The sequence below is a fragment of the Mya arenaria genome, chromosome 15 (genome assembly GCF_026914265.1).
Source record: "Mya arenaria isolate MELC-2E11 chromosome 15, ASM2691426v1".
Classification (NCBI taxonomy): Eukaryota; Metazoa; Mollusca; class Bivalvia; order Myida; family Myidae; genus Mya; species Mya arenaria.
In genome coordinates this window covers 10,456,130-10,469,855 of record NC_069136.1, presented here as the reverse complement: position 1 = coordinate 10,469,855, position 13,726 = coordinate 10,456,130, and the positions used below count along the sequence as shown (strand labels likewise).

At 33.9% G+C, this 13,726-nt stretch overlaps 1 protein-coding gene and 1 non-coding gene across 3 annotated transcripts in view; both read right to left on the bottom strand.

Moving 5' to 3' along the window:
* LOC128218995 (multiple epidermal growth factor-like domains protein 10) overlaps positions 1-655 on the bottom strand; it is an 8,479-nt gene extending 7,824 nt beyond the window's left edge. For both annotated transcript variants that reach the window (XM_052926788.1, XM_052926789.1), the window contains exon 1: positions 518-655. In XM_052926788.1, coding sequence (XP_052782748.1) covers positions 518-575 — 58 coding nt within the window. In that variant the 5' untranslated portion in view covers positions 576-655. The remainder of the gene's footprint in view (positions 1-517) is intronic.
* An 11,456-nt stretch (positions 656-12,111) lies between these two features.
* Positions 12,112-12,184, bottom strand: Trnaq-cug (transfer RNA glutamine (anticodon CUG)). Its single transcript has one exon. It is a non-coding gene; the product is annotated as a tRNA-Gln (tRNA).
* Positions 12,185-13,726: the final 1,542 nt, after the last annotated feature.

Below are 13,726 nucleotides of genomic sequence, written 5' to 3'. Positions count from 1 at the left end.
ATAATACAATACACATTAAGAAAATGAAAGTGTGTGATCTCATAGCTACATTTGTACTACATGGCCCAAATATGTATAAGTGACCACAAATGACTTTTAACATGCCGTGATTTAGCTTCCCCTATTAAATATGACATCATTCGGGGCCTTTATCACATTATAAGACAGCTATATTTTAAAATTGGACTAAGCACTCGTTATTCTTTCAGAGCCTTAAAAGGATTACAGTAATACTTACACTTCAGAGTTCAGTCACTATGATTGATTCTCTCATCTTTAACGATATTGTTTCATTGATTATTTGGCTTTATTAGAAAAAACAATATTCAGGAAGGTAACAGAACCACGCGTAGGATTCTAACCCACTACGGATTGATTATTTTTGACAATCAAAATTGAACATCGACCTTGTTGTTACGTTAACAAATCGAATTGTTTTAAAGTACATCAGACATGTTTTTTATATATACTTCATCGCCTTATTTTATTAATATTAAAGTATATATGTTTAACGTACCGTAAGCAAACAGGAAAATCAGAAATGGAGATATATCCATTAATGACACAGTCTTCATTTTGCACTAAAACATATAAATGAGGATTTTAAAGCAGAAGGCAGGAAGCAGGAACAATTTTCGCGTAAATTAACCATAAGAATATGGTCTGTACTTGTGTAATACGATATCGCAGTTTTTTGGGCAAGGAAATTTATCTTCACAAGTATTGTGCATCGGAGAGAAGGCTACCATTGTGAACTGATCATGCATTTTACATTCATGACATACTACAATACATTCATTGACAATAAATGAGAACGCAATTTAACTCATCCCATGTTTAGCACAAAATGTGTTTTATTTACGCCAATATTTAAAACCTGGTGCAGATTATTGGTTCGGCTCGTTACAAAATGTTTCCCTTGTTAATAGCATCGGTTTATATACATACCTGCATCGCCTTGTTTAACACGTCATGAAATACAGTCAAAATTATTTTGGCTAATGATAATTAAAGTAATTCAGTTAAATTTTAATCGAGAAGAGAAAGTATACTACGTAGAAACGTACTGTCATTTATAATGTTATTGTACGACAATGTTCTAACTCGCGGGTATTTGAGCGATTTGTTCGCCTCTTTGACGATGTTTAAGTGCTAGACCCAGTAACGAAATTAAGAAGCAGGAAAAATATGTTCCTCGATCGAACAGAAAGGGCAAAGCTATAATAAATTGAATATTTACAGAAATTACCTAAAATAACACTTCGTTTAAAATTTAATAGCTTAAATATTTGAAAACTATCAGAAACATTATTGTTGTTTTCATATTTTAATACTGAGCAATCATTCTTAGTGAGTTGTTAACTTTTTTTCATTTTTTTCAAGTATAGAATAGACCAAATTTCAACCTAAAGCGATGATAAATATTGCGTAATATCCGCATGTGTTGCATCAATGTATTCTACTGTACACCTAATACACATATGGACAATAAACTATATACACACACGCACACAGGTATATACTCACGCGCACATGCACAAACCTACGACAACGATGTCCCCTAAACGTAAATATTTTAAAATAAAAGAAAACCATATAATTTACAATGAATATTTCATAATTTAAAACTGTTGTTTTAATGGTTATTTGCGTCTTACGATTATTATTTGTTTGTTATGTTGGATTTTTTTCATTTTTTGTATCGGGCTTTATATTTCTGTAGACCTGATGACATTTAAAAGATTCTAATTTTTTGATAAAAAGAAATCGAAATATTTGTTAAACCACCATTGAAATAAGTTGCTTCATCAGCAAACTGAGTTTATGTTTTGTTTTATCAACCTTTGTTCCATGAATATTGATATCAGGGTTGAGCTTTATTAAGTTAGACGGAAAATAAAACAATGAAACAAGTGGACAACCATGTCGATCCCTTTACTAATTGTGAACGTTCAAACAAATTACCATTGTTTTGAATGAACTTTCTATATCTTAATAGAATAATTTTGTCGAGCTCTGAGCCACAATTTAACGTTTATAGACTATCACTAAGTGTAAGTACTACCAAATGCGTTTTAAAAGACGGCAAATATTAAGAGACCAGGGGCGCGTTTCAGAGACGATCGTTAAGGCGATCGTTAGCTGATTTTGGTAGTACGACCAAAATTACCGATCGGCACCGTTTCAGAGACGCAACGTGCACCTGCTTTATCGTTAATTTTGCTCGTAGACCTACGACCAGTAAGAGGCACTCGTTAACTTAACGATCAAGATGGCGGATGAAGATTTTCGCCATATCAAAGTATACTTTTACTTTTTACCAACATTTGAGAGTTTAATATTGCGTGTAGCATGTTCGCTGGTGTGGAATTTATAAACTATGTCTAAAAATAGCTGAAAACAGTACGACAATGTTCTATTTTCGCCGTTCTGTCAAAAAAAGGATTTTAACTGTAGAAGATGTAAGCTTTTTGTTATATTTAGTAAATGTGCTGATATTGTGTACATCTAAAACATTGAATATGATGTAGAATTTGATTTGGCTCCATTGCTGTTTTATATGTTATGTAAAACATTTTCTTGAAATTCTTCTATTTCGGATGGTTTTTAATTCGGATAAATAAATGTCTGTACATATTTTGTTGTAATATTACCGGTCTTTGTGGCATGTAGTCAGTGAATTATTAAACAGTGTTACCATTTTATCATGTCATGATATAACATTATTATTTTTCTTATTTTTGCACATCTTAAACTAGCTAAAGAACTTCAGCGAACACGTTATATATTACCTTTTTGGATGTATAAACATCAAAAAAATAAATATCAACATTAAAGTTATGGAAGCCAGAACTAATCTAAAACTGGTGCTAAATATATATAAATATACTGTACAGTAATGTAAACAACACTGTCACAACAAATAAGTTGATTATTGACTACTTAAATACCATGAACACTTTTAGGTGACAACGTAATCATTTTAGTTCACCTTTACTTGTAATTGAAACTTGTTTTAGTAAGGTATCCTATGGTTTATGTAGAACTCTGTAGTATAGTACATATGTGAGTTTTCAACTGACAAAGGTTAAATCTTGTCTTTTTCAGTCATACCATTTGATGCCAAGTGTACAATAAAAACTGAAATGAAAATTGACAGCAGAAGTGTCATGATCTTGGTGGAAAATGTTGTGCTCTTCATTGACCTCTGTTTAATAATGGTATGGAAATATGAATTAAATTCTAATGTTGGTTTTATGAATAATATAAGAGGTATATTCAACATATGAACACATAAGGACTAATGTAGAAACTGAACTGCAAAACCATATTATATATCTGCAGTTAAATGTACAGGCTATGTACAGATGCTTATTGATATAATATGTTTTCATTTATTTAGTTTTTTTGCTTGTTAAATATTTGTTTTAGTTAATTATTTCAGGCTTATGATAGAAAACTACCAGGAATGCTTCAAGATGGCAATGGAGGGCAAGTGTAAAAGTAGGTAGGAAATGATAAAATGCAATAGGATATAAACCAATTTTATGAATAATACAATAAGATAAATTTTTATATTGATACAATGTTGGGCATCTTACTTTGAGCAGTTAACTTGTATAACATAATTGTTATTTTACATTATATGAACATTAAACAAGAAATAAAATGTGACCAGAATGGTGTTTTACATGTTTTCTTAAATACCCCTTCTTATTTTAAAAAAAAATCAATACTTATCATAAAATATGCAATACTATTTCAGTTGAAAAATGGGAATGTAAATTATGTGTTACGTTGTAGTTTAACCATTAAAAGGCGTTTTCATAAATGTATTATATTGTGCTGTATTAAACAATATTTTATAACTTTTTGTCTTTTCAGGACACTGAGAAATCACAATGTTTCAAACATCAAGAATATGCTCACGGTCAGTCTTCAAGATACTCACCTTAAAGGTTCCAGTGTGATTTAGGAGACTTTGTCAGAACAGTACATTATACCTACATACACTGGAGATACCAGACCCAACAGATAACTACAAATATATTTAAACAGAACCTGAAATTAATTGCATATCCCAATACAACATAATACTTTAAACGGTTAAATAGGCAGTGAGGCATTTGTGTGTAATCTTCATTTAATATTTGAAATTTCTTTTCCTTTTTTTTAAGTTTGATTTTGCATTTAAAAGCCATTAGCATTAGATTTTTCAAAAATATATGTATTTTTATACAGTTTCAACTGTGATGTATATCCAGTTGTACATGTTTCCTCTAAGGATTAAAACACTTTTGAATTATATAGGAAAGTTGAAATGATACATTTATTCAAACTTATGATAAATATAAAAACACACACTACCATTGTTGATCATGTAAACCTTCATACTATCTTTTATAGAAATTAATGTGAATCTTTTGATATTTCTAAATACATTTATTTTTACTTTTACTGGCTCATGTTTAAACACAGAATGCTATATAAAGTGTATACTCCAGTGTATATCATAACATGATTGAAATAGATAATAGATAATATTTGCATGAAACTCTGAACACTTAACCACTATGGCAATCTGCACCAGTTAAGATACTTTTTGTTGAATAATGTGTTTTGATGAGACCAGCTTGTAAAATAGCTGTATTTCTTTTAGTCATTTTGTGAATACCTGAATTATCCTCGGGATCTATCTCAGTCATACAGATCCCAAGTACCGGTTAGGGCAATGTGTCATGTACCGCATCAGGGGAATCGGGTCAGCAGTGCAGAGAATTGGGCATTAAAATGTTGCTATTGGTTCGCCACGTCCAGGATCGGGTGTTAACTTAGGGTTTTTACCTTAACTCCGACAATGGACCGCGATCTATGGGGCGGAATACGCGGGGGAATATGACCCCTGTGGGTGATTGCATGGTTCTATGGGTTTATAGAATCTGAGGGGAGGTATCTGAGTTTCACACCTGTAGGTAGTGGTTAAGACACATGTTAGGGGATTACTTATATTCCTACGACTCTACCGGCTGGGTTGAACTTGAACTTATCGGATTTTCTGGTAACACCAGGAGGCCGACCAAGGGAATTGGAGGTGGCCAAGCCCTAATAGGAAATAGAGTACGCACGAAGGGGGAGATTTGACGTGGTTCATAATGACAAGATGGTTGAACCTGAATCATGCAGCCCCGAGGGCGAAAGTTAGGAAGGCCCAAGTTAGATAAACCGTGGGGGTAAAGTTTGATGGTCCTCTAATTGGAAAGTATTTGAAGTCTGAGAGGCGGGTAGCTAGGTTTGTTTGTGCAAATAATGCCAATTTGTCGGTCAAATGGTTAGCTCAGAGAGGTAGAAATGCTTCCTCTGGTAGTAACTTCGAGAGGGGTGGGGCACGTTCGGGGGTCCGTCCTTTTGGAAAAGGGATGGGTGCTTTATCTGTCGTACAAGAGTAGAGATTTCATTTTTGCCGAGGCTGAACAGTCTCCGGGCCCAAAATAAAGTTCAGAGAATTCTCCCAGGTAACGTTTGGCCAAACAGGCTGTTTCTGTGTCTGATCCACGCCTGGTACAGGTTCAACCATTCGTTGTCATGGTATCTCTAACTGAAAATGGGGCAAATATGAAGGTTAAGGTGCCTAATTCAGAGGATGATGTAGTCACACCGCCGGTGGGGTCTGCAGAGTCCGCACTCTTAGAGGGAGGGCAATGAGGGTCATTATTGTTGGTAGATTTGCCTGGGGGAACTTTCCCAAAGACGGGTAATAATTCAAATTGGGGGGCGGGGTGAGACTAGTTCTTGTCTCCCTCGGTTGGCAAAAGCAACTCAAGTGCCATATCTGTGGTTGCATATTGTTTTTAATTATAAATTATTTAAGTGGCCATTCCTCAACTACCGATTATTCTAACAATGCATTTAGGTCCTCTCGAACATATAGAAAATATACAAACATAATCTATACATGTACAATGAACATGAACATTTTCAATCATTTAAAATGCGAACATTTGGTAGGCAGCAGAGATTATTGTTGAATTATAACCTACATTTTCAGTCTTTGATTAGTACCAAGACTAGTCGTTATTAAGATTTGTAGTTTAACAATTTTACAGAAATGACATTTAATTTGGTTCCCCGCCTTCTCAAATTGGGTCTAAGACATTTACAACATATAAGATACAATCTCAAAGATCAAGCTGGGCGGAGAAAGCGAAACAGGTTATACACCAGGGGCGTAGCTAGCCCTTTATTCATGTGGATTCATATAATTATGCAAGGGGGGGGGTCCAGGGACATGCCCCCTCGGATTATTTTGAAAACCATGGTGCAGTCTTGTGCATTCTGGGCGTTCTGAGTTGCTTTACTTAGGACTAGAAAATGGACGGTTTTAGAATCATGTAGTCAAGTACGCATACTGCAATTTTGGCTGTTTTTTTTGTCAGAATCATGTGTATTCAGCCGCGTACTCGCGTATAGGCAGCTACGCGCCTTTTAGCTATAAGATATTTTAAACATGTTGGGTAAAATCTTGAAACTTAGTACGACTAGCTCGCCTCGCCCGTTCCTCCTTTCCTTATTTTATTACCTAATTTGTTTGTTTACTTAACACTTACACTGTGCTGGTTTTTACATTTTTCCTCAATCTATCCCAATTCAGGGCAGTATTGCTTGTCCTTGTGAGCACTTGAAAAGACTAGGAGTGATAACGTGAAAACAATGGACGAAAAAGATTTCGTTTGATAAAATGCACATTAGTTTGGCTTTGTGTAATATAATATAAGCCAAGTCATCGGATGACTCATTTAATAGCATTATTTCTTGTTTGTTCTGACAGACAAGCTTTTGGTTTAAAGGAACTCGTTTATGTTCGTCGAGTCAGGCATCGAAACAAATCATTTTGTTAAATGTAAATAAAACGTTTGTTACAATGATAACACATTATTCGGAACACCCCGGTCATTTTCCATCGAAAACAACCTAGGTTACATGCCGGTACATCAGTAGAAGTAGTTAGTATTTTTTTAGATAATAGTATTAATCATTTATAGTAGTTTAAATCCTAGTTTGAAATGCTTGCCAGTGATGTGTATTGTTGCATACATAATTGAGATTCCTAAGAGTAAAGTCACAAAGTTGAATTGCTAAATTAAATTACTACGCGATCTACTTGCAGCGTAGTAAAATGTAAAGGTTTTTGACATCGTAAACCGTCCAAATACATCCGAGGTTGTTTTCGATGAAAATTGGCCGAGGTGCTCCGAATGCATCAAACGTGATAAACAGTGCTCTGCTGTAAATACTAATTGAATCACGTTACAGAAAAAAGTTATGTTGGACCGAAATATGTTAATAACCTCTGAAAATATATTTATTTTAAACTTATTAAACCTATTAAAATTGAATTGTCTTATGCTTGAATTTAGAATATTTTGCTCAAACGGGTATCTGCGAGTTGCTGTTTGGTGGTTGTACATAAAAGTTAGTAATACGACTAAATTTCAACAGTAAAACAATATATGAGTGAGTGCCTTTAAAAAGAAAAAAAAACTCTTACAAAAATGAGGGATAAAAGAATCGAGAGGTTAGTTGTGTTATGCGAACACTGTCTTATGTTCCATTATGTTCAGTTCGTTGTATGGTTTGTGTTATTTTCCTTATTGCAACAGAACATGCAGAACGAATATTTGTAACATAGAACAATGTTAGCACTGAATACATTTAAACAAAAAATAGCTTTTCAAACGTTTATCATACTTACGCATCACATTGCCGATACTATATCGTAAGACATTTAGGCACCCAATTCTGAAGATCATTGTCAGAAAACGTTAACGAGCTGGCGTATTTTTGTCGACCATAGAAACATTAATAATAGACCATAGAAAAAAGACCATAGAAAAAATAATTTTAATTAAAAGACCATTGAAACATTAATAATGCACATGAACAGACCGCCTCGCTGTGAATTTAAAGCCTTTAATAGAGAGATATAGTTTTCATTAAAGACATTTAAAATCATTGGTATACCATCAATTGTCTTACTATTTCAATTAGCAATGTATTCAAAACAGAACGTAACTTATAAATCATTAAGGATTTAATACCATTTTCACACTGTACCGAATACCGGCTTTTAACAGCGCTGGTAATGGCTGAATATATGGTTCATTTTAACTGGTCATTCGGAGCTGCTCGGCCATTTTTTCAAAAACAACCTCGGATGTATGCCGCTACATCTGTTGAAGTAGTCCGTATTTTTTTAATAAAAGCATTAATTAAATGTAGTGTTTAAGAGTTGTATTTATTGATCTCAGTTTACTCCAGTGTATATCATAACATGATTGAAATAGATAATAGATAATATTTGCATGAAACTCTGAACACTTAACCACTATGGCAATCTGCACCAGTTAAGATACTTTTTGTTGAATAATGTGTTTTGATGAGACGAACTTGTAAAATAGCTGTATTTCTTTTAGTCATTTTGTGTATTTGAAGCATGTCTGCAAATGTAGATTTTATCATGTATTTTGAATGGATCTGAAATACTGTTTATTTAACTGTTATTACAACGATTGACACAATAAAGATAGATTTATGAATTGTCTTCATACAAAAAATCCAACCAGTCAAAATTATATTTTCGAACTGTTTCCCAATACAATAAGTCTCAGTCACTGTTTTGGTGCATAAACGTATGAACTTTACTCGTTATCTGAACTAAGGCCGGTTGTTGATGATTGGTATCAGTAATCATCATCATCATCATCATCATCATCATCATCATCATCATCATCCACCACACATACACAACCACCACCACCAACTTAACCACCTTCATCATCATCCAAATCAATCATCAGCAACATCTACGCATCATCATCTCGTCATGGTCATTGTCGTCATCGTCACATCATAATTAGTATCATTGCCGTCGTCGCATCATCATTATTATTATCATCATCATCTTAGTCGTCGTCGTCGCATTATCATTATAATAATCATAATATTCGTCTTCGTCGTCGCCGCATTATCACTATCGTCGTCATCGCATCACCATTATTATGATTATAGTGTCGTTGTCGCATTATTATTATTAAATCATCATTGCCGTTGTCGTCGCATCTTCGTGACTATCATCATCAGCACCATGCTGCACGTTTGCATTTACTTTACAGAACATTCATAATACGCATACTATAGTATTTTACTTATCAAAGTAAAATCACCAGCCTGAAAAAAAAACGTATTTTGTTGTTGTCCAATTTTCATTATAATTAGACAAATTTTAAAGGGAACGTCGATCTGAACCCGCCACTGCCTCCATCACAAAAAATCACGGATGATGATGTACTTAAGATACAATTGTAACATAAATAGCAGATGGTTAATCAGAATAGAGACCACGAGTTTGTATCATTTGTGTCAATCATTATAAAAAGGAGAGTTACATTAATTGATTCTCTTCAAGAGATTATCAGTATTATTATTATTATTATTATTATTATTATTATTATTATTATTATTATTATTAAAAAAGACAGGTGCTCATCAGGTTAATATGACGTAACGTCATTTCACTTCAGACTGGGTCACTCGCTTTAACGCTGTGCTTTATCGTTATTTTTTACGTACGACCGGAGAGTTTACGAGACGTTTCTGAAACGCCTTTATGATTATCGTTAAGTTGGTCGTTATTATGATCGTAAATTTACGATAATGGCAGATCGTATAATCTATCTGAAACGCACCCCAGGAATATCATTATATATAAGATATTCCATTACCTCACGTTATTCTCTCTTAAAACGTTGTGTCCGCGCGGGATAGTTCGAAACTCTCGTATTAACATAATTATGTGTATAACTTAACTCGAAACCATCGGGATAAAATCAGCGTCAAAGCGGTATTTAAGAAGACAAATTAATTGTACAATTTTTTATTGTTACATGTACTTCTTTTCCCGAAAATATGTTTACTTGCAAGTTCGCAGCTCTATTAACGGCCGAGCAATAGCTGGTAATGTCCTCTTTATTATCAACATTTAACGAGGTTTTAGATAAAACTTAACTAATGTCCAAAAAAGTTGATGTTATAAACCTTTAAAATTTAGAAAGTATATAACTTTAACTTCAACTCGAAAAATAAGAATTTTATTATTGATTAGTGGTTTTATTAATGAAAATTGTATATCAATAAATTGATCGAGTCCATAGTTATAGCACCCTGTTTCAATGATACTACGATTAAAACCAAATAAAGATAATCATTTTATGAATTTTTTACTTTTAAAAAGTGTCATAATTAAAATATGAATACTGGGGAAATACGCAAAAACGTATTTCGGAACGTTGTGTTTTCGGTGTCGTATTTATTTATCAGCTATATTTTTTCAACAATACCAAGAAAACTACATGTAAAAGCACAACAATAACTGAACGAAAGTCAAAAACGTACAAACAGCGAAAATAGACCACATAAGAATCAAAACAGCTTTATCATATGATGTGATTACCGCCTTGGAACTGACAGTGAAACATGAGGTAACTTGAACACCAATTTACTGTCGGGTTTAACTAGTTTAATATATGAACAAAATACACATGCTACTTTATATAGTAACATTTTACTCTGGAAATTTATTCCCGCAAAATGTTTTCGTTTCGAGCTGCGAGAATCTCACCGCACATGATAGCAGTTATGGCAAAGTATTCCGACGAAGACGAGCACGCAAATCCCTTACGTCATTTTCACCATATAAATATGGGCAACGGATATCTGGTAGGCAACAATGTACGCACGCAAAGCTTTTACATGGATTAAAACGGAAATATCTTTTTCAGGAAATGAAATTAGGTTAACCGTTTATGACAAGCTACGTGTTTCAGTAAATGTACCACTTCGAACCGTCCCGGAAGTAAACATTCAGTTAAGGACAACTAGCAGTGAAACAAGTAAGTATTTTGTTGAAAAGTTTGTTTAACATTATCTGATTATTTCAGCGAAATGGCCATTGAAGCCCGAAATAGGCATATGAAACTGCTCATAGGCTTAATCGAGCCTATATGTGCTCTCATATTGAAATGAACATCAAAATCAGCCGATGTAAAAACAAGATATACTCATAGAATGAAAATGTTGCCGTCTAATTCCGAAAAAACGTGAGAGAAGGTTTGCTATCTCAATCCCAATTACTCGTTATTTATAATAGGTAGTACCATTCAAAAACAATTTGTAGTATCTTATAGTTTACCTTTTATAATTTCTGCTAATCAAATCCTGTTTTTGTATAATGTTTATAACTGGTTCAGATCATTTACAAATGGACATGTATTCTTCCAACTGGGGCAAAAAAATCAACAAAAAGCCCCTGTCAACCATGTTTTATTCTATTAATAAATATATACTTGTGCCAACAGTTACCACACATTACATCAACAAAACTATAAGCATCATCAGGGCCAGGAAAAACGTAAGAAAAAGAAGAATAAAAAACATCTAATTAGAATATTCAAGAGCTAATTTATCAATTCAGTTAACAACTACGTGCTGGTATTGCTGAGCGTATGATTGAACTGTGATAAAGCATTGAATGCAAGTTGTAAGAATTTATCATGACTGACCATGACCCTTTAATAAGTGTGCACTGTCACTGTGGTTCACAGACTAAAACTGTTCTGGAAATTATATTTCGACATTATTGGTAACACCAACAACCGTCACGCAATGTTGAGAGGAATTAAAATTAAAGGAAAAGGATACATAATTCTGGATCAACGCCATCGTAAGCTTTATTCATAAAAAGTTCAAAATCATCTCCCAACTAATGTAAATGGGTGGAAGAACTATTTCTAATGTTAACAGCTTGATTGACCCTAGCAATCTCAATCGTTTAGGTTGGGGGGGGGTGTTAGTAGTTTATACTCCGGGTCCCGGCGTGAGCACATTGAAGGGTCCCAGAGTGACAGTTCGACCACCGCACACCTATCCTGGGCAGAACCAGTACTAGGTGCCTTCACCTCTGCAGGGAACTGACAACTTCTGTACATGCCATGGGCAGTGGTACAGTGCGAATGGTTGTAGAAAAGGATTTCATAACCAATCACAACAGAAGTGACCTGGCCCGCCCGGGAATCGAACCCGGGTTGTCCGATTCAGAGTCCAACGCTCTACCGACTGAGCTAACCGGGCGGACTCCCGGGCGTTTAGGTACGTCTCCACTCCCGCTTTTTACCTAACATACAACATTTCTTGTTCCTTACTCAATAATTGAGCGGAACCTGTTTTCGTATTTCTAATAATTTTGCTCTTGTCTTCAAGCAAATATGGATTTTTGGAGAACAATGTCAGGAACGTATATTGGTGGTTACTCTTTATATGAAAGGGTGAATTTAGCAAATATACACTCTAAAAGAGTGAAAAAGAAATACCATAAACAGAATCGTATACTATTTTGTTACGTATATATCATGCAATTGTTTCATGTCACAGTCGCAAATAACGCCATAATTGTCTGTTGATACTGTTTTACAAGTATGTCGAGTTCTTAAGTTTAAATATCAGGTAAACGTATCAATTCAGAACACAGTCATCAATCTATAAAACACAGGTTTTCTTTTACGATTCCTTTTCATAAATGTTAAAGCTTTCACTTACGTATTTCCAGCGATCTGCTTGAAATACTCCCCTTTTCAGGTCTAGGCTCTTTGATTTCGTTTTACTCATCGTGTTTGCAGTTATATCAATATTCGATAGTTTATTGAAGTATCGTCAATAAAACATTTTTACATCACATAGTAAATATACCTTTAAACATGCATTGCCACTCAATATATGAGACTATCTCACACAAAAAATAATATTATAAATAACTAATACAACATCTTACATCAATATTTATACAACACAAAGTATTGCACACATATTGGATACCATATATCTATTAACAAAAGTGAGAAACCAATTCTAATCTTGTTTTAAGTTAAATTAAAAAAAATATACTGAAAACATGAACGCGCACAATCGTGCATTATTAAGAAAGGGGTGTAAAAAAATCGGTTATCGCCCCGTTCCGACTGTAGATGAACTGATTCGCATTAAGTTCTAGATATACGTAAAACAAAAAATAATTTAAGTTTTAAAAGAATAAAAACTTTACTTACACAAATAAATCATCCTATTAATAAGAAAGTCGTTACAGGTTTTGGCACAAAGTTTGCTAAAATATACGACAACTTATCTATATCAGACATACTTTGAGAAAATGGATTAATTATGCTCGCCCTTTCTAACAATGGCATTCATATATTATTACACAACCTACAATAGAATATAACATGGATTTCTGATTCAACAGAGTTGCCAACAGGGCAAAGACGATAATTTAGGGCAAGTTTTTCATATCGGCCCGTTTACACTCGAATACGGGCTACCCAACATCTAAATGTACTTAACGCTGCGCTATGTTTTGACGGCATAAGCATTTTACAATGATTTTCAACAGAATAGTTAATTTTTTACTTGCAATAGTTTCTTAACTTATTTATACCCCTTCCATGTATATCTTCCGGTCTATTTATGGAATCGTGCCAATCATTGACATACGCTGACATCATTTTATCATATAAATGGCTAACAAAGGTGGATTTTGATAAAACCAAGATTCGTACGTACTACATGCCTTGCCGTTTGCACAAAGTAATATTCGTTTATGACACGAGACACAGGTGTATTA